General features: G+C 30.9%; 2 protein-coding genes across 2 annotated transcripts; one reads left to right on the forward strand and one right to left on the reverse strand.

The window, feature by feature from the left end:
• Positions 1–2,461: 2,461 nt before the first annotated feature.
• Positions 2,462–5,544, reverse strand: LOC142621026 (pentatricopeptide repeat-containing protein At4g13650-like). The gene is made up of 2 exons (XM_075794348.1): positions 3,007–5,544; positions 2,462–2,641 (listed from the first exon to the last, which is right to left on the reverse strand). Exon 1 carries the CDS (start codon positions 5,541–5,543, stop codon positions 3,159–3,161), a length of 2,385 nt encoding a protein of 794 aa, XP_075650463.1. The 5' UTR covers position 5,544; the 3' UTR covers positions 2,462–2,641; positions 3,007–3,158.
• An 8,784-nt stretch (positions 5,545–14,328) lies between these two features.
• On the forward strand, positions 14,329–15,765 carry LOC142618312 (transcription factor MYB8-like). Its single transcript, XM_075791222.1, has 3 exons — positions 14,329–14,528; positions 14,619–14,748; positions 14,976–15,765. Exons 1-3 carry the CDS (start codon positions 14,396–14,398, stop codon positions 15,523–15,525), a joined length of 813 nt encoding a protein of 270 aa, XP_075647337.1. The 5' UTR covers positions 14,329–14,395; the 3' UTR covers positions 15,526–15,765.
• The last annotated feature ends 6,819 nt before the right edge of the window (positions 15,766–22,584 follow it).

Consider the following 22,584-nt stretch of genomic DNA (forward strand, 5'->3'; position numbering starts at 1 on the left):
TTTTTCTAATAATATATAGCTTTTACATAATAGAACATGAGTAATCTGGATCATAGAATGGATCAATCTTCATTGGTGATGGTGGCTGTGGAAACAACTGTGCTGGTGGCTCATAGGACTGGTGGTGGGGATAGTATGCCATTGGCTCATAGTAACGTGGCTCATAGTGTGGCTCATAGTTTGGATAGTGATGAGATTGGTACAGAGTAGGCTCTGGTCTTCCATAATTATAATAAGGATAGTCATTGAAAGACTCATAATTATGGCCATACATTGTGTCACTATATGCATAGGGATCTTCAGAATGAACTTCAATGAGTTCTGCCTTTTTTCCAGCTTTTTGTATCTTCTTCAAAAGCATTTTTGGTTCTACTTTGCCATAAACACGTGCAACCCCTTCTTTTGCATCAATATCATAAGATAGACCTATCAAGGAATAAAATCAATATAAATAAATAAATAGATTTTTTTTTTTTTAAATCAGTAATTTTTCTTCAGTACATGGTAAATTAATAAGAATCAACATAAATAAATAAAAATATATTATAAAAATCAATTTTTTCTTCAATGCATAACATATAAGAGTTAATATCAGTATGCATTAAAAATGTGTGTCAATGTGTGAGAGAGAGATTCAAATAAGAAAAAGAAAAACCTTTAATATTCATCAACACTTTGCTCAGTGTGGTGTGCCATCCGGGAGATTGGGTATCAACTTTTAGAGTACAACTCTGCAAAAACATAATATAGGAAAAGCATTATATTTTGTAAAAAATAAAAAATGTATAAGAATAATGAAAAAAAAAAAACAAAAGAAAATGATATCAGCTAACCATGTATCCAGGGAAACCCATTGAAACTAAAGCCTTAGAAGTTGATGAATTATTGAGAAGCAAAAGGGATTAAAGAAAATGATATGTGAAAATTTTGGATGATAACAATATTGGGGTTCAGTTTGTTTATATATAGGTCTAGGGCAACCGTTTCTCAAAAAAGGAAAAAAAAGTCTAAGGCAACTAACTAAAAGATTAGATTTCATTTCAGATAACGAAATTTGCACACGTAATAAAATATATCAACCGAAATTATAATTTTATATGGTAAGAATCTTTGGTATATAGAGTTGGTTATGCGGTGAGATTAACTTCCCACATTAAAGGAGGCTATTTAAGGTATGGAATATGTAAATAACCGACCAAGATTAAAAAAAAAAAAAAAAAAAAAAAGAGAAAAAGAATGAAATCATGCATACCTTGGAATGAAAGTCATCTATTCTTACAATTGCTAGAGGTTTCCGAAATTTTGAGGCTTTTACATCTATTATTCAAAAATCTTAGCACATCACTTTCTAAACAAAATAGAAAACCATAAAAATAAAAAAATAAAAACTCAACTTTATGTGCCATTGTCCTTCTCCAAAAAAAAAAACTTTGTGTCATTGTTATATCATACATTTAACATCATAAATGCACGTTAAATGTTAAAAAAAAAATTATATTTAACCATAAATGTATGTTAAATCACACTTTCAAAACTCAAATTTGAAAGTACAGAAAAATATGCATTTATTCAAAAAGAGAAAAAGAAAAACAAACACTAAAAAGTTCCATTTCGGTCATATGTATATACGTGTGTGTAGTACATATATAGATAATAGAGCCTTTCAGAAAAATCATATATAGATAGTATATTGGATTCTCAAAAAGAAGAATATATATAGATAATATATCTGATGTGATATATTAAGCCCGCATCTCAATAACATAGCCAATCAAGCCTCAATTCAGGGATGCTTTACCAATCTTATTAATATATTTCCTGCTATTACTCCAAGTTGAGAAGTTGACTGATTAACATAATTCCCGCTACTGCTCCCAAGTTGATAATTATCACTATTCCATATAGGACAAATATCAAATATGTTAGTAAAGTTACACCAAATTCTAATTGACCCTTTAATAGTTTAATCCCTTCCACCCCAAAATTCCTAAATTACACATTCAGGAAAAAACAAAAGCTAAGTTTTTAGATTTCTTATCAAGTTTTGTGTTCCCATATAGCAGGCAATGAAGCAGTCAGGAGTCAGGACTCAAGAATGTCGTTATGAATTGAAAGCATTAACAAGACTGCTTAATGAAAGTATGGTTCATTACAGCTGTATACAAAATTCATTTACTAGGTACAACTGGTTAATGGATATTATAAGAAAGTCTCCAGTATTCACAACCTTCTTCCAGGTAGTGCTTAGATACCCAACATCACCTTTGTTTGGAAAATGTTCAAACTACCATCAATTTTATTAAAAAGACTTACAAACTAACATGTCAATAAATATGATTAGTGCCACATCAACTGCATTGTAAAAAAAATTGTGAATTATTGTTATTAATTTTTTTTAAAATTTCATGTTTAAAAGTTGATACGTGAGTTTGTAAAGTTTATGTAGTAAAATTACCATGTTGCATGGAAGCCAAGTCTTAATGCAAAGAGATCAAACTCAAAAATCACCCAGTGGCAAGGTCCAATAAGGATAACAGAGTCAATCTGGTCTGGGGACTCAAGTAATCTGTAATCATACTATTATTGAGTTGTTGCAGCCCTCTTAACATGGTCAGAGGAACCTCATAAGCGAGATGGTATCCTGTCAACAAAGAAAAATAAGGCATTATAACACCAATCTGGGGCAAAATTAGAGCTCAACATGTAAGTCCTAAGCAGTAAATAATTTCTACAAGTAAATCAACTAAATTCAAATCTGATCATGATTATTATAAAGAAAATTACAACTTTTCAAACACACACACACACACTCACACATGTAGTTAAGAACTGCAAGAATCATTTAATAGGGTCCATGCAATTATCATCTCTAATGAACAGTGTATAAGGAATGGAAGAGGCCTAATAAATCTGAGCCCCATCATTCTCATTTATGTGCTTAAATTTCAAAACAGGAACTGTAAGGGCTGGAAGTTAAGTACGAATATAGATTAATCAAGTACTCACCTTGGTACTGTGCATTTTAGCAGAACAAGATGAATGGCTGGCAATAGGCAGGTCATCACATTTCTCCCCATCAGAATATGCAAAAACTGCAATGGAAACATACCAGATTTTCATGCCTCAAAGCCTCCTTTTTGAGGGTATCATTCTTCCTTTCAAGATGGAATGTTTCTGCTTTCAATCCAGCTGGTGCCAACCTTCTTTGATAGCCCTACTTTCATGTTCATTAGCTCCCTTGCTTTCATACTATCACCCCATCTCTCATCAATAGCACATAACTTTGAAAACAATGCATAAGTTGAAATTTCATCTCCACCTAGCACTATCATCTTTGCTACAACAACAAAGCCAAGTTGACTGCACCCATGAAGAATGCAATTACTGAGCAATGATCTTAACATTAACATGCACGGAGTAAATTTCATTGCCTCCATGAACTTGACTGCTTTCTTAAATAATCCAGCACGCCCAAGAGAATCTATCACACAAGCGTAGTGCTCCACCATTGGACTGATCCCATGAACATCACGCATCATACAGAAATATTCCATCACCTGATCAGCAAGAGCTCCATGACTGCAGCCAGAGAGGATTGAAAGGAAGGTGATCCCGTCAGGCTTTATTCCACAATTTTGCATCTCATTAAAGGCCTGCAAAACTTCTTTGCTGTTCCCTTGATGTGCATGGCCTGCAAGCAGGCTATTCCAAACCACAATATCTTTTTGTTGTGCTCTGTTAAAATGATGAACAGCATCTTCTATGGCCCCACACTTCGAGTACATGTCAATCAGACTGCTAGCAACAAAGTTTTCATCTTCAAGTCCTACTTTTATAATTAGGTTGTGTAGTGACCTTCCAGTCAAGATAGATGTTGATTTAGTAGAAGCCGTAAGTGCACAAGCAAGTGTGTAATTGTTTGGTGAAACGCCTTCCCTAAGCAATTTTCTAAACCAAAACAAAGCTTTTATACTGTATCCAAATTTTGCATAACCTGACATCAGTGCAGTTACTGAAACAACATTGTAGTCCACCCTCCTAGCAAGAAGCTTTTCAGCACTGCTAAAGCATCCACAGCTGGCATAGAGGGAAATCAAAGTAGTCTGAACAGAACTTTTGGTTCCATTTCCAGACTTGGTGACATAAGCATGTACCATTTCACCATGTTCAGTAGCCTGCATACCAATGCATGCAGTAAGAACACTCACGCATGCAACTGTATCTGGTCTCACACCTTCATTTAGCATTTGGGAAAAATGCTTTAGAGCTTCCATGGGAAGCCCATTATGAACACTACCGGAAATAACTATTGTCCAAATTAATAAATCACTATTGCGACCAACTTGTTGACACACCTTGTGCATATCTTCTAAACAAAAACAATTTGAATACATGTCCATTAAAGCAGCAACAGCAGCTTTATGTATGCTGATTCCGGTTTTAACAATGATGGAATGTATTTGAGTACCCAAACATAAGCACTTAGATGCAGCTGATGCACTAAGAATGCATACTAGCATGACTTCATCTATTGCAACAACTTCATCATGATGCAGCTGCTGGAAAACATCCATGGCTTCTTGAAAGCATCCATGAATGCTGAATTGGGATATCAGAGTAGTCCACGACATCACATTCTCACTACCCAAATAAAGGAGCAAGTCAAAAGCTTCACACATGGCACCAAAACTACAATACATCCCAACAAGCGAGTTCTCCACTAGACCCTGACCTTCCAACCCAAGCTTAAATATAAACCCATGAACTAGCAATCCTTCTTTCAAACTCCCATATCCACTTATTCCACCCAACAAGTTAACAAAAGTAGCTCTGGTGGGTCCTCTCATATCAGACACTAGCAACCGAAAATTCTCAAAAGCTTCTTCTACATTTCCCATTTTCGTATATACCTTTATCATGGTATTAATCACTGCAACATCCTTAAAGACCAGTGCATCAAATACATTCAACGACTCATCAAAGCAATCAAATTCATCATATAGTTCAATAAGCCCATTACCCACAAAGGCATTGTCACAGAGACCAAGCTTAACAATAAGTCCATGAACTTGTATACCTCTACTAAGATCACCATTTATAACACAACCTTTGAGCACGCTATTTAGACTTAAGTGGTCAGGTACAAAACCACAACTAAACATCATTTTAAAGAATATAAACGCATTCCAACCACACCCAATTGAAAGATAGCCACTTATCATGGTATTCCAGGACACAACATCTCGTTCAGGCATTTCATCGAACACCTGCTCAGCAAGTGAAACACAGCCACATTTCCAGTACATATTGGCCAAACTGTTGAGTAAAATAGTCTGAGGCTCTGCTAAGAGTTTGATAATATGGCAATGGAGGGCTTGTCCCTCTGAAATTGCTTTTGATTCTGCACATATTTTTAAATGATGGGTATATATTTTCTCAACATGAATAGTTTTACTATAAAACTCTCTTATTATGCTTCTACTTCTTAATTCAATATCTGTGTTATAGAATTTCAGACATACAAGTCTGACCCTTTGAAGCATGGCCTTTTTACATGACCAAATAAGAACAAAGAAAAAAACATGACCTTATATCTCATGATTAATAGCCTGGAACAGAACAGAACCAAAATTGTGTTGCTTCACCAAGAATGGGCCAGGCCTGAGACCATACTTTTGTAAAATATATTTATGGACTGGTTTAATATCTACCCTCGTTTTAATTAACAATGAGGCCCAAAGCTTTCTTTTGGGCTAGTCCACGCACCTTTGAAAAATTTCCTAATTTTAAGTCTCCTGACCCAGGAGACTTAAAAAAACAAAAAGCCATAGGGAAAAAATTGGTTTTGGAAAATGATTTTTTAACTCTATAGATGAAAAAAAATAAAATAAAATAAATGTGTGAATAGTGTGGTTGAAAACTGACTGAAAACTGAAAACTACTGTAGCAAAATAATTTTTAAATGTGTGAATAGTATCGCGGGTCCCATTTTTAATAAAAAATTGACTGAAACAGTAATGAACAGTGTGCCATAGTGCCTGAACAGTGCGCGCACAGTACGCGCACAGTGGCACTTGTTCCCTTCAGCAGAAACGAAAAAAAAAAAAAAAAAGGTTGGAAACGCTAAACGCTGGACGCGTTCAGCCACATCCAAACACCCTCTAAGGGCTGGCTTGGTTAGCTGAAAAAAGTAGTGCTTTTTATTCTCAACTTTATTTTTTATTGGGACTGACTACAAAAAAAAAATTGTTTGGTTTAAGAATTTGTACTTAGTTGGATCTGAATACAAAAAATAAAAACACATTTTCATCGTTTTCATTTTCATAGAAAATGAATACAGTGGCAATTTAGTAAATATTTTGAAATCACAAAAGACCCCACTTGATTGATGTGAGTGTGTGTGAGTGAAAAAAGTAACTTTTCTTTACAAATAAAAAACAATGCCAAATCATGTATGATGAATTTTATTCTAAAATTATGTATATAAAATAACTTACCAAACACCTTCACACGTAAAAATAGGTCATTTTTTTATATTCAATTTTAGAATTTGAATACATAAAATAGCAAATGAAAAGTGAAGGCATCACTTTTTAAAACCAAATAGGGCCTAAATATTTTCATACAAATTTATGTGGAGTTTTCTTATGAAGACTTTGAAAATTGAAAGTACTAACAAGCTTAATGAGAGAGAGAGTTATATCTACCCTTAGGCCCAAAGTTCTATTAGGCCAGACCATGCACAAGAAATTGAATATTAGCAATAATCAAGGATAAAAAAAAAAAGTGGTGGAGCCGGGAATATATTTTTGGTTGGGCTATATATATGTGTGTATTTTGTGTGCGTATAAAATCTAAAATAGTAATGTACAATACAATTTAATAATCAATATAAAAATTAAGTAAATGTTAACATAGTAGTATTAAATATAATAAACAACTACTAAATGCATGTTAATATAATAAACAACAACTAAATACATGTTAATATATTAGTATATTTTAATCAAGTACATTTATAATATTCCATGGTATACAAAATCTTTATTAGATTTTATTTTTTACATTGCAAATCACCAAACTACAGCAGCCTAAAGGAAAGAACTGCAGGTGCCCAAATGAAAGAACTGAAGAGAAAGAAAAAGAAGAAGAAGGCAAATGGAGAGAGAGAGAGAGAGAGAGAGAGAGAGAGAGAGAGAGAGAGAGAGAGAGAGAGAGAGAGAGAGAGAGAGAGAGAGAGAGTCACCTGTGGTGGCTTGGTGCGGCGAATCAACATTCAACAAAGCTTCTAACCTTTCAATTTTTCTACTATTGTGGTACAAGTAAGCCCTAAATGTGTTGGTATGAAAATTAGAATTTTTTTTTTCCTTTTATTCGTTGAGGTAATTGCTAAAATACTCATGTGTTCATTTTAAAGATGGTGAATGTTAAATTATTGTAATTGTTTGACATATATATTTATCACTAATTGGATTGTATTCTATTTAAATGAAAGTTATATTAATTTTTAGACTTTTTATTATTAAATTTTTACAATTCCTTAGTATACTATTAGGTATGGGGGCCAGAATAATAAGGTTCTTTAAAATTTTCAAATTAGTTAGGGTAATTCCAAAAATATATATTCCTTACCTTTTAAAAAAAAAATTGGGAGGGGGGAAGGCCGCTCAGTCCTTAAATGGCTTCGCCACTGATTAACAAACTAATACTCTTAGCAAAAAATAGTGCAAATCACAATCAATCATCTTTATGTGAGGATTATAATAAGGTGTTGGTTACATATATAACCACACTTAATTATTATTATTTGGAAACAACTTTTTTTTTTTTGAGAAGATTATTTGGAAACAACTTAATTGCATAATTTGATTTGAATACTTGTTGTAACTAGCTCCTTAAACTAAAGGGATGTGATACACATTGTCTATATAATTATATATGCACACACATCTGTAAAGAATCATACAATTTTATGTGGAACTCTCTTATTAAGATTATGAAAATACTAACAAGTTTAACTTAAAAAAAGTGTTATATTCTATTTCCCTTTTTATCTAGGATAAACATGTCCTCCTCTAAGTGATATTCCTGATAAATCACAAGAAGTCTTGCATCATGGATGACATTGACTGACATCAATATCAAAGATTCAAAGTACACATGATAGGATTAGGAGCTGGATTTTTATGTGAGGATTATAATAAGGTGTTGGTTACATATATAACCACACTTAATTATTATTATTTGGGAACAACTTTTTTATTTTTTAGAAGATTATTTGGAAACAACTTAATTGTATAATTTGATTTGAATATTTGTTGTAACTAGCTCCTTAAACTAAAGGGATGTGATCCACATTGTCTATATAATTATATATGCACACACATCTGTAAAGAATCATACAATTTTATGTGGAACTCTCTTATTAAGATTATGAAAATACTAACAAGTTTCACATAAAAATAAAAATGTGTGATATTCTATATCCCTTTTTATCTAGGATAAACATGTCCTCCTCTAAGTGATATTCCTGATAAATCACAAGTCAAAAATTGGTTTTTGCCCACTTCACCTAAAAGATGTAGCAAAATACTCCTGTTTTGAAACTATCTAGCAAATATCTATGTTCTGAAACTTGATTTTCTAAAAATCGAGTTTTACATTGAAACTCGATTTTTAGAAAATCGAGTTATAGGCAATCAAACTTTTAAAAAAAAAAATTTATGGAACTTGAGTTCCATGTGAATTTTTCCAAATAACTCGATTTTCATCAAATCGAGTTTCAAAACAGGGACATTTTGCTACATCTTTTGGGCGAAAGGGACAAATGTCCATTTTGGCCTCACAAGAAATCTTGCATCATGGATGACATTGACTGACATCAATATCAAAGATTCAAAGTACACATGATAGGATTAGGAGTTGGATCTTTATGTGAGGATTATAATAAGGTGTTAATTACATATATATAACCACACTTAATTATTATTATTATTTGGAAACAACTTTTTTTTTAAGAAGATTATTTGGAAACAACTTAATTGTATAATTTGATTTGAATATTTGTTGTAACTAGCTCCTTAAACTAAAGGGATGTGATCCACATTGTCTATATATATATATATATATATATATATATATATATATATATATATGCACACGCATCGGTAAAGAATCATAAAATTTTCTGTGGAACTCTCTTATTAAGATTATGAAAATACTAACAAGTTTAACCAAAAAATAGAGAGTGATATTCTATATCCCTTTTTATCTAGGATAAACATGTCCTCTTCTAAGCGATATTCCGGATAAATCACAAGAAAGCTTGCATAATGGATGACATTGCCTAACATCAATGTCAAAGATTTGCCTAACATCAATATCAAAGATTCAAAGTACACATGATAGGATTAGGAGCTGGATCTTAAATATTAAATCCTTAGGGCTGTTTGGTAACGTTATTTTAGTAACGTTGTTTGTATTTTTTGGAAATATGTATGGATAAAAAAATGTATAAAAATACGTATAATGTTATTTAAAAACTGAAAACATGTGTTTAAATACATTTACCAAACATACCATTAATTACAAGAGTTTTTAAAGAAACTTTGTCTCTGTCTTTTTCTTTGCTTTAAAAAAAAAAAAAAAGTGAATCTATAGGATCATTAAGAGATCCTCATCGTTCAGCTCACCCGAAAAAAGAAAAGAAAAAGAAGGACAACGTGTTAAGAGTCTTTGAGGGAGCATTAATAAGGAAACTTTGTCGTTACATTACTGTTATGTAGTAGTAATTAATAATAGTGCAAACCTAAGAAACATTTATGATGTTCCAAATTATTTGTCATGGCTATATAAATTAATGCAAGCCCTCCAATATCAGTGTCCTAGAAACTTAACATGTACTTCAATTCCCTCTTAAGTCTTAACTCTTAATTGTTAGTTCAGCAATAGCCTCTTAAGTGTGCTTTTAACACTGGTCAGCTCTTCCGTCTGGGTGCAAGTGTCAAAACTCAAAAGACTCAAAACCTAATCTGGCCTAGTTTGGTTTATGAAAGTTGTAAACCATATCACAGGAAGTTTCTTTGAAAATTTAAGTCAAAGTTTCAATAAAATAGAAAAAAGACAGATAGTAAAATTATTTAGACGTTGTATTTGTAACTAGGGTTTTTTAATTAAATTATGAAAAAAAAAATTAATGAATGCTTTTAAGGAATTGGTTTAATTAGAAAGTATTTTTTAAAAAAATTTATGAAAAAAGAAATTAATTGTTTTGACAACTTTTTATATTTTCAATGAAAATTGTATTAAAACTTACTTAAAATGGTTTATTAATAATTTGTCCTAAAAGCACCAGTTAACAGGATTTAGGGGTGGTGCTACACTTTGTTCAGGGGGTTCAAATGACCACTGACTTAAAAAAAAAAAGTGTATAATATATATTTTTTGAAGTTTAATAATTTAATTTATTCCTAAAAATATTTTTACATAATCTGACTTAAATCTTATACACTTTCATTACAAGTATTTTCAACTCTAAAAATAAGAGTAAGTATTTGTGAATTGTAAGTGTCACTCTTTATTGTAAATTTATATTATATGTGTGTGAGTGTGTCTAATATTGATTATGTGCATTAGTTTTTATTATAATGTTATTTGTGTGAATAATAATATATGTGGATGTTTGTGTATATAGTATAAATGTAATATAACTTTATATAATTTAATAATTAGAAAATAGAGATTACATGTATGTGTATCGTTATCATATTATAATACAATAACTTTTTGTTATAAAGTGAGCAAAATTCAAGAAAAAAAATTGTAAAGTTAGTGATTGTTCAAGCATTTGATTGGTTAAGGAGACATATAGTGTTTTATTTTATGTATGAATGAGTGTGGTTGTGAGCGTCAATAATTAATAACGAGCCAATGAGTTGAGTTTAGTCATTTAGTTTTAATTTTTTTTATAAAACAATAACAAATAGATAACAACAACTACATAAAAATAAAAATTTTAGACAAACTTAACAGAATAAAATGGTCATAGTTACCTACATTGACAATAAATATTCATATTGAACTATCATGTAACAATTCAAAATTTGAAAACTTGTAGAAGGAAATTGTAATTTTTTTTTTGACGATAATTCAATATATTCAAGTTCTCTTTTTATTAAAAAGTTTTTAATTTAAGTTTCTTAGTGACCCCTTAAACAAAATTGCAGGAGTCACCACTAACAAGACCTTTAAATTAATTATATGATTGTATTGGTCAATAAATCACATTGTTTAATAACTGTTGTTGTAAAAGACGATACGGTTTGTATTGCATCAATCAATACAACCATATGGTTGAATTTAATTGAAGAATCTAAAATATTACACTTAAGAAATTTTAGCTACTAATCTTCTCAAAAAAAAAAAAAAAAAAAAAAAAAAAAAAAAAAAAGAAAGAAAGGAAGAAAGAAATTGTAGTAATAAGTTTTGTCCCTTTGCAGCTTGTGAGGAAAACTCTTCCATAAAGTGCCTTCATTTGACCTCGAGATTCATTTAAATTTTCTGGACACCTAGATCTCTAACGTAGTAATTAATCAACTAATCATGTACTAATTGTGCGTGACCAACTTTCTTCTAATGTTTATAAAAAAATAAAAAAAATTCTTCTAATGGTTTTCGTTCAAGCAATGAGTTTTTCAGATCTTGAAACTTGATTTTGATAGGATATGTTTCCAATTGAAACATTTAAAATTTGAATCTCTTCCTTCTTAATTATCAAATAAAAATAAAAATACCAAGAATCTTAGAATTTAACTGGTTAATTTCTTCATCCAGGATTCAAATCTCGCACCTTTCAACTATCGAATTAAATTTTTTTTTTTTAAACTATAACTTTAGCTTCAAACCTGCACGTTTCTCCAATGATAGAAAATGTGCAATTTTTTAATTAGACCCACTAGAGAAATAAGTTAGAATGAACATATAGTAGTTTGTCACTATACATGTTATGAGTTGGTTGCCACTTACGCAATCATTTTACTAGAAATCCAAAAAAGAGTTGAATAAAAGCATATGGACATTTGCTCATTGCTCATTCTAATCATTTTTTATCTAATCAAAAATATTCCTTCAATATTTTAATTAACTAACAACTTTTTCACTACGGCACTAGAATTAAAGTATGACATGATTAACAGTTAAAAATGTTACTAAGCAATGTAGTTACTAATTACTATCGTGTTGTGTGTGAGAAAGAGCATTATTGAAAGGATGAAAAGTATAATAAAAATTAGAAGTCAAGGGTATTAGGTGTTGAAATTTGAGGGTCCTCTTGTTCCTATTTATGTTGAGAAAATTTGGATCAGTGCCATTGTGACTGCTGTCATATAAACATAAACAATAGGGTTTCGATTTTTTTTTTTTAATTTTTTTTTAAAACTAGTAGTCCAAAATGAATTTCTAATGCTTCAATCCACGTGCTGAAGTATAGTTGACATTTTTTTTTTTTAAAATGAGATGATCAAATAACTTGGTCTTCGCTCATCATTACCTAGTTACTAGGGTTGAGATTATTAGTTCCCACAATTAGTGTTAGGAAACGGTGATTTATTACACTGCAATGATTTGGGTTCTTTGCCATAACTTTTTTTTTTTTTTTTTTTTTGTGGCAAGGAACGTAATTCTTTCATTTCATAATTATAAATTTATCTTACTCCCTCTAGTTTGTTTGTCCTTTATTCCATTTTAGGATGTCCCAAAATATTATCCTATTTCTAAAAATAAAAGTTATTAATTTACTAGTGTTCCTATTACACTCCTGCTTTAAATTCAAAACTATTTGAAAAGAAAATTAACAAATATTTAAAAAATCAATCTAATTGAGGTACCTTTTTAGTTGCCTCATTAAGAATAATTTTTTTTTTAAATGATAAATTTATTTAAGGATAATTTTGTAAACTTATACATTTTTATAAGGCAGACAAAACAATGAATGATGTTTCCTTAAAAAGTTTGCTTTTTCAAATAAGACAAACAAATTAGGGCGGAGGGAGTATAAATTTAAAACTATACCATAATTTAAAATTTTTAAATAATACGACTTTTTAAATATTTTTAATTTTATAATATTTAATTTAGAATGTAAAATGAATTTCTAAAGAGATCTATTTCTTAAGCTTTTGAATTTTGAATAATCTATACTAGGAGTGCTGTTTAAGGAGCTTCTCCTGTTTAGAATCCTCAATTTAGATGCCCAAAATACCTTCAAATTCATCCATTTTTAAGGCTTAAATTATAAGGTTAGACATGTAAAATTAGTAATTTTAAAACTCCTAATTTTTAGCTAAATTTTTTTTTTTAAAGTTTTTCTCCCACCTCCACATGTCTCTCTCACATTAGTTATTAAGTATTAATATAACTTCTTCTTTTTGAAAATATATAAAAATAAAACTGTTTTTTTTTTCTTCACAAACGTACAATTTTTACTATCACTAAACTGTTATTTTCTCACCTCCACATTTCTCTCTCATATTAGTACTAGTAGTCAAGTATTAAAACAACTTTCTCTTAAAATAAAAAATAGAATAAAACTGCTATAAGTAAAACGTGTAAAACCGAAAAATAAAAAATAAAAAACTTTATCGCATGTGTAAAACGCGTGTAATGAGACTAGTATCATTGAACTGTATATTGAGATGTGCATTAACTTGAAGGGAGTTACTAAAAACACAAAATAAGTATTTTTTTTGGAACCCACCAAAATAAGTTTAATAAAAACCCAAAAGAGTGGGGGTATGCTTTTTTTTTTTTTTTGGGCTTATCATGATTATCTTACACTGTCTAGTATACACCGTCCATACAAATGTTGAAAATGTTTTTCGTAAAATATTTTACAATGAAACAAATAGAGAGTAAAACTCTTCGTCTAGGCATTCCTTCCCACGTTAAGTTGACATTTTGGGTTTGAATGATCCAAGGTGTTGCAAATAGTTGTACTCCTTTGTAGGACCACTTATTTGCTTAAAAGTTAAAATATTTTTCCTTCACCTTTAGCTTTAAGCAAGTAAATTAACAAAACAGAAGCCTTACTAGTTATTGCATTCATATTAACTTGATGTCCCATCCCTTTAACTAGTTATTTTATACCATAAAAGGCACGACCCTTCTATCATGGGTAAGATTTTTTAAATCCCCATGTGATGTGGGACTGGGAGTCTTGCTATTGCGTGACTAATGCTCCGTGCAGAGAGATATGTGGAATTTTGAAACACGTTTGTTTACTAACTCTGTCGAAGGAAGCCTTATAAATAGCATCACACTTCAAGAAGCAGTATTACAATAACTTGCTTTCCAGTGCATGTGTGTCTGTGAGAGAGAGAGAGAGATCTAGAGCTCAAAAATGGGCAGAAGTCCTTGCTGTTCTAAGGTGGGAATGAATAGAGGAGCTTGGTCTGCTGAAGAAGACAAAATTCTCACTGATTACATCGCAACCAATGGTGAAGGAAAATGGAGAAACCTTCCAAAGGAAGCAGGTAAGACATAAAAAAAGTCCTAGCAAACGAAATGCATATATATGCTTTCCTCTTTGGGATTTAATTATATTGTTCCATGCTTGCATGCAGGTCTAAAAAGATGTGGAAAGAGTTGCAGGCTTCGATGGATAAATTATCTCAAGCCTGACATCAAGAGAGGAAATATTACATCTGCTGAAGAGGACCTCATTATTAGGCTCCACAAGCTCTTAGGCAATAGGTATTTTCCCACCTCATTATTCTTTTTAATCTTTATTTTTGTTAAAGATCAACTATTGTATTGAATTGGATAAAATGTTGTATAAAAGACTGTTTTTATATAAATAGAGTCACGAGCTTTGTATAAAGTACAAGTAAATAAAGTACAACGAGTCTAAAGCTCGTTGGACTTGTATTATACATCAACAATGTACTATGTATTGATTGTATTCTAAATTGTTTTTACAGATGGGCTCTCATAGCCAAGAGGCTGCCTGGGAGAACAGACAATGAAATCAAGAACTACTGGAACACTGTCCTTAAAAAGAAGCTGAGCAATAAAGGTAAGGAAGCAAGCGACGATAACAAGAAAATCAAACCTTCAGTTAAGAGTGTGCCAGAGGTGGTCAAGACCAAGGCATTTAGGTTCACAAAGGTCTTTGTTGCACCACAACAAGACAAACATGAAGCTTTTGGTGATAATAATAACAATGTCCTTCAAGAACCCATCTACTCTGAGAACGATAACCTTGAAATGGAATTGAAATCCATTGATCGTCAACAACTACTTCCGTTGGTTTCTTTTGATGAAGACAATTCATCAAACTTTGCACTAAACTTTAGCACGGAAGAGCTTTTGATGTTCGATAATTTCGAAACGGATATTTGGAATTTATGCATGTTTGATGATAATATGGAAGGAGAGGCTAACAATGGTGGTGCCAATGATCTTTGCTCACTTTTGGATGAGCCTCTTCCATTCTATGAAGGGAATTCTGAGCAGATGCAATGGATCTAGATTAATATACTCTTTGATATATAACTTCTTATAAGTTAACCTTAGTCGGTAAAAGGTTAGAATTGACACCCCATGAAGCAGAAAGGCATTCTCACTCTCTCTTTATTTTTTATTTTATTTTTAGCTTCTCTTTGTGATAACAATATGTACAACTTGGTATAGAGATTCAAAGTAGCTTGTACACTGTAACACCAAGTTGACTACTTCTGAATATTGTGAAATAAAACATCTAGGTTAAAATATTATCTCGTCCCCATAATATGGCATACATTTTATTCTCATCTTTAAAAATATAAAATATTCTGGCTAATTTAATCGTTGAAAATTGTAAAATGCTCTAAATTTCATTATTCTATCCACTATCTATTACGCACGGTAGGTATTTCAGTTTCAGTAAAAAAAATAGAAACTATATATATATTTTTTTTTATCCCTTAAATATGCATTCTATTACACACATATTTGATCACCCATAGAGGCATAGACCCCATCCAGGTAAGTATCCAAGAGTTTAGGAAAATTATTGAATACTCCCAGAGTATCATAAATGCGTACTTCCTCCTCTTATATGAATTATAGGTCCTACCATAAATTTAATTAGTGGAACATACTGTTATGTGAGAAGAGGGAGTATGCATTTTTAATACTCCAAGAGTATTTAATAATTATCCAAGAATTAGGCTATTTTAAATATATACCATTGTAAGTTTATTTAAAAAATCTTCTCCCCTCTCCCATGTGTGTTAATACTTACTATTCTCAAAAAAAGAAAAAAAAAATATATTATATACATATGTTGACTGAAAACATTACAAATGTAAATGGAAGGGTGACAGATACAAATCTGTCTATATCATACACTTTTCATACTGATTTTTCAAATTATCTTTACCTTTTTGTATGGGTCACATGCAGAACATAAAAATTCAAAGCCTTTTTTTCCTTATGCTAAGTTATTAGACTACGAATTGTCGGGTCCCAAGTGGCGGAACTATAGTCAATTCTGGCATGTATGGGTTTTTTAAAATTATTATTATTTATAATTATTCATTTATTTTATTTTATTTTTTCCTTATTTAGGACTTGGGACGAGGGATTTGAATCTGACCGACATTTCCATTTAAAATACTAGCAAATATATATAAGACTCTACATTGACTTTTGTGTGGGTTAAAACTTAAAAAGTTAAAAGTTTCATTCGAAGCATATAAGGTGGTTTGAATAATGCTTATTTTGTTAAAATTAAAAGTTATTGCTAAAAATATTATAGATAAAGGTAAAAGTTAGTTGATAAAATAGTACAATGGAACTCATGAATAGTGCCAAAAAGTGTAGTAAGACTCATGAATAGTAGCAAAAATAAGCTGAATAGTGAAATAATTTTAATTTTTCATCCACATCCAACCGCACATATAATGTCAAATATTTCATCTTTTCATACTCAAAAACAGGTTTCAGTGTAAGGATTTATAATTTTATATCCCCTGATCATTTAAGGCATTCCATTGATCATGAGTTTGATTTTTAAACCTTGTTTTTTTTATAGATAAAACTATACTTTAAATTTCAAGTCTACTTAAATGGGGGGAAAAATACTTATTTTGTAATATGGAAATATGAAACTCGTGACAAATGGAGGTTTAGCTCAGAATTATTTTCCATAAAAATAATACGAGAAGCGAGTGATGAGGCTTTGATTACCCAAATAATCTATAATATTCCGTGAAAAATGGGCTAGCGGGCATGTGAGATGGAGCAAGGTCTTGTTTGTTTTCTATATTCTTCGTATCCTAAAAATTGGAATATCCCAAACCCAAAGGCATTTAATGATTCGATGCATTCATCTTGGCCATTCGACTTTTCAGTGAAATTGGGGACTGAAAGGCCATGATAGATTGCAAAGAAAGAGATGCATCAATTTTGAGGTTCATTTGGTGTCTTGTACATATGGGTATCTATTTGGTAGAAATTTTGAGGGGGTAGAGGTGCTTGGTAATTCTCAATTATGATAGAGATCGACCGTGGACAATAATACAGATGATTTACTCTTTTGGTGAGAAAGACTATAATAACTAGTATTTCGGTATCAAAGATAGGATGAGATTTTTTTTTGAGGATTTTTTTTAATAATTATTATGTATTTAGATAATAGAGGTCGAGTCTTGGTGCGACGACAAGTGTCATCCACCAAAAGAGGAATGATGCCTACTATAACCTTTCTTTGATGGCTACAGTTCTCAAGGTGGGAATGTACTAAATATGATGGAGAAAATTTGTTTTCTATGCTTTTGGAGATGTAAATATTTTTACCATTTTTAAATTATTTATTATTCAAAAGTATTTTTATTTATTTATTAGGCATGTTAAAGAATGAGTAATATTATGTCTACAACATTTTCATAACAAAATCTGAATAGTAAGCTGTACGTTATTAGGTTTAATCTGGACTTAACATTGACATCACTTTTTTACCCACCAATAACAACTTAACATGTAAAATTTGTTATGAAATTGTTGCGGATGTGACATTAATCATAAAGGATAACTATTCCAACTGTTTAGAAAAAAAAAATTAAGGACAAAATAACTACTTCTTGTTATTATTTCATTATTATATGACGTATTCCTATTTTCCTACCTCCTAAATTTGGATACGCTGATCAACTTGTTTAATTAATGGCTTGCTCTCATGCTAAGATCAAAATCTAATTTTAAGGAAAAATTATTTTGTAAGACGGTATTATAAAATATTCTCTTGTAACATGTATTCATCCTACTTCTCACATATTGTGAAAGAGATATCTTATGAGACCTACATCTTACATACTATAAAAGAGATATTTTATAACACCGTTTCACGAGATACCTTCTTAATCCCAAAAAGGTAGAGGGGAAAAATATATTGTTAACTAGGTATACACTGTGTTGTGGTAGAAATCTTTAATTACTACCGAATAATTATCATCACTCCTTTTCTCATAAGTTAAAAAATAGCTAATGCCAACGCCCAGGTGCTACGGCGCCACGCCTGCCTCTTTCCCATCACAGTTCACAAGACAATTTTGAACTGCCAGTCTTGTGTTGGACATGGTAAAATTTTGCTCAGCAAATAGTCAACTAGTACTATCTATCCAAAAACCAAGGAAGGACTATACAGTGTCATTAAGTTGAGAAATTGAGATCCTAACAGCAAGTTGATAGCTAGTTGCCAAGGGCTATTCATTTAAGAATAAAATAGATTTTAGGTGGGGATTATAAACTTAGAATTATGGTTATTTGATTTGAGATCCAAGATTCTAGACTTTCCAATAAAAAAAAATGTTAAAAAATGACCAATAATGATGTTGTACGTTAAAAATAATAATTAAAACCATTAAAAACAAAATATAAGTTCATATTCTGAATCTCCATCTATTAAAGAAATATTGTGTTGTTCTCAAAACAGATTAGTCTACCATCAAATCAGCCAATCTATAACATTTAATAAAAATCAGATTCTTAAGCAAGGATTAAAAATAATATTCTCAAATTAACAACATAATTGCAAGTTGAGACTTGGGACAAGATTGTAGGTGGGGATCATTGCTAAAAAAAGACTCGAGAAATAATATTGGGGGGGGGGGGGGATAAGTTCAAAATACTAAAACCCCCATTAACGCTCGGTGTACTATTTATTCCTCTCATATAAATGTGAGTCTAATATGTAAAATTCATATATGGGGTCATTTTTTATGTGAGAAGAATGTATAGTATACTGAATGTACGGAATAATTTTTATGGATAAAATTTAAGTACAATTCCTTTGGTGCAATATATTAAACATTTTTAATTAAATTCAAATACTATTTGATTTAATTTAATTATTCTTTGGGAAAGATAATATTCATGCTTCATTGAAAAATGTAACCATGAGATTGAATATAAATTAAGAAATTTAATGCGCAACATCTAAGTAACTGGCCTTTCTTTGTTGCCTTGGTGGTTGGAGAGCAAGTATTTTTATCCAACTTCAAATGTTCAAATGCTGTTAAAGAGAATGAACTGTACCAAAGTTTTACCTTATCACAACATCCCCAGTCCTTTGATAACTGCTATTATAAGAGATGATTCAAGATATAATTTATTAATGCAGAAAGGGGAGGGAGAGGGTGAGTTTCAAATACTGAAACTTTATATGTATATATATATATATATATACTAGTTTCTGAGCACGCACTCATGCACATGCTAAGAAACTTTTTATTTATTTTAATAAAGGTTAATAATTTGCATCTATTATAATTTAGAAATATTTTTTTTATTTTTCAAACAAATAAAAAGGATAAATTTTAGCGATAAGCAGTAACTGTAATTTCTTTTTTGAACAGGAAGGGAAAAAAAATCCTAAATTTTAGGAATTCTCTTTTTGAATTTAAAATGAAATTTGTTATATGACATTTATGATCCTATTTCTAAATGAAGTTACCCTATATTAATGAGGGTATTTTTGAACCACATAAAGTCCAGTTGAAAGAGGGAAATCCTCTTATATATAATGTGTGTGTGTTGTGTGTGTGTATATATATATATAAGAATTTATTTTTTTCAATTTTGGGGGCCAGTGCCTCTCCTTAAAATGAGGTATGATTTTAATTTGAACTAGAATTCAATTAACAAAAATAAAGATATTAGTTATTGCTTAAGAATTATAATACTATGACTTAAACCGATAATTAATATTTTCCAACAAGGTTTTTGAATTTTAAAATATTTAATGATTAGGAATTTAGGATCCCTAAAATGTTGTGGAGTCAAGGAGGATTTATAAACTATTTTCCAAGAAATATATTTTTCTGTTGTTTACTATGAAACCATGCATCAAAGAGATTGCTCAAAATTTTAAAAACTCAAGTTTAACATATCAAATAGTGAATACAAGTCCTCTATCCCATTTTTAATGAAAAAGAGCTTTGTGAAAAAGCTGAATTGGTGAAATATAAATTGAAAGTACTATAAATTTACAGGATTCTTATATGCTCATTTAATTAGGTACACTTTTTCGGTCAAGAAAAACATATTATGGAGATGAGTAATGTTACTTTTATAACATTTTTACAACAAAATCTAAGTAGTAAATTGTTATTGGTTCTAATCTAAGCTACTAGTATCATTTTTTCATCCATCAACAATAATTTGACTCTAAATTTTGATGTGAAAATATTGTAGATATAAAATTACTCAAGATAATTAATTTTTTTTTTTTGACTGAAAGAGGTAAAAACTCAAGATAAATAAGACAACTAAGGTTTGTCTTTAATAACTAATAAATAGTAAGAATCATTTCGAATAAATTATAAATAGGAAGAATCATATCGAATAAGGCCAAAACTGATACATAGTACTATAATAGTTATTTTTTTTGTTATTTGGCTTGTAACAAAGGGCAATGAGCTTCATCGGTATTTCCAAAGTGTTGATCTGTTTCATGTCTACGAGTTCGAGGTAATATAGGACAGATCCTATCTCTCAGAAGGAAACAAAACCCTCCAAAATCACGTGTTAATTTCTTATATTATTTTAATGATTAATTTTTTGTACATCATGTAGGGATGGCAATAGGTTGGGGCGGAGCCGGAGGATGAGATCTTCGCCCCCATCCCGTATAGATTTTTCTTACTCCATCCCCGCCCCGCCCCGCATAACGGGGAAAATTTCTTCCCCCATCCCCGCCCCTTAAGACTCCGCGAAGACCTGCGAAGCCCCGCCCTACACCATAAAACTTTATTTCTTGTTAATTTTTCCTATAACTATTACCATTTTTTCAAATAAAATGACATGTTTTAATATTAAAAATATACTTGAAATTATAAATAAATTTATCCTATCAAATCAAACTAATTTTTAGCAAAAACTAAATAATATTATCTAAATGTTTAACAAGACAATGTCACAACAAAAATCTCATAGTTAGACACGAAAATCTCATATTATGTTAAGGATGAAAAGTAAGTTGAGAAAAACATATGAATCATGAATGAAAAGACAAAAAAAAAAAGTTAAAATTGGTACCTTATTTCCAACCTTGCTTGAGAGAAAAGAAAGGTAGAACCACGTTAGGTAGAATAAAATAAGCTGATGATATTTTTGTTTAAATAATAGGATTTTAGAGTATGAAAAAATTATAACTTAATCCTTATTAACGTGGGGTGGGGCGGGGTGGATTTAAAAAGTGTAAACCCATCCCCGCCCCGCCTCATGGTGCGGGTCTAAAATCTTGCCCCATCCCCACCCCATCACCTTTGCGGGGCGGAAAAAATCCACACGGGGCGAAGCAGGGAGGGGCGGGTCAAGCGGGGCGGGAAAAAATTGCCATCCCTATGTACATGTACCCTACTTAATATATTTCTTGGACTGAATAATGTTCGGCTGCAATTTCATTTACCATTTTTTAAATAGCAATACTTCATTTTGCTTTTGGAACTGAAGCAAACGCATAAGTCTCTAAAAATAAGATAAAACCCTATAGAAGTAATAAGTTAGTGTACTATTTAGTGACCAATATCATATTTTCTTAAATTCAAATGAGAGAAATATGAATAAATCATGATGGCATGAATGTCATTCAGCTTGCTTGGCCAACCAAAAAATCTAGTTTCATGCTCATTGTTTTTGTGCTGATAATTAAACTATTTACTTTTATTTCATATTTATACATTTCTACCTTATCAATGCCATAGGTGATTTTGATCATTTTTCCTTGATTTTATTCCTTCATGGTAAAAGTTTGAAACTGATAATTCAGCAATGTATGTATAGGACATGAATGGGTACACTACTACAGCAGAAGAAGCAATCTGTGACTGTGTGGTTATCTGGTAAGGACAGCTTTTGGCCACTGCAACCTGTTTTGGAAGACATTTGGAATTCACAGCATTTACTATACGGCTTATGTGTATCGAAAAGTGGATCCTCAAAGAAGCTGACAATTAGCTGCGGTGGCTGTTACAGATTGCATAGACTTGACTTTTAGGTTAATCTTGGAAAAAAGATATGGTCAAATCCAAAAAACATCTTTAAGTT

This window comes from Castanea sativa, chromosome 12 (genome assembly GCF_040712315.1).
Source record: "Castanea sativa cultivar Marrone di Chiusa Pesio chromosome 12, ASM4071231v1".
Taxonomy (NCBI): domain Eukaryota; kingdom Viridiplantae; phylum Streptophyta; class Magnoliopsida; order Fagales; family Fagaceae; genus Castanea; species Castanea sativa.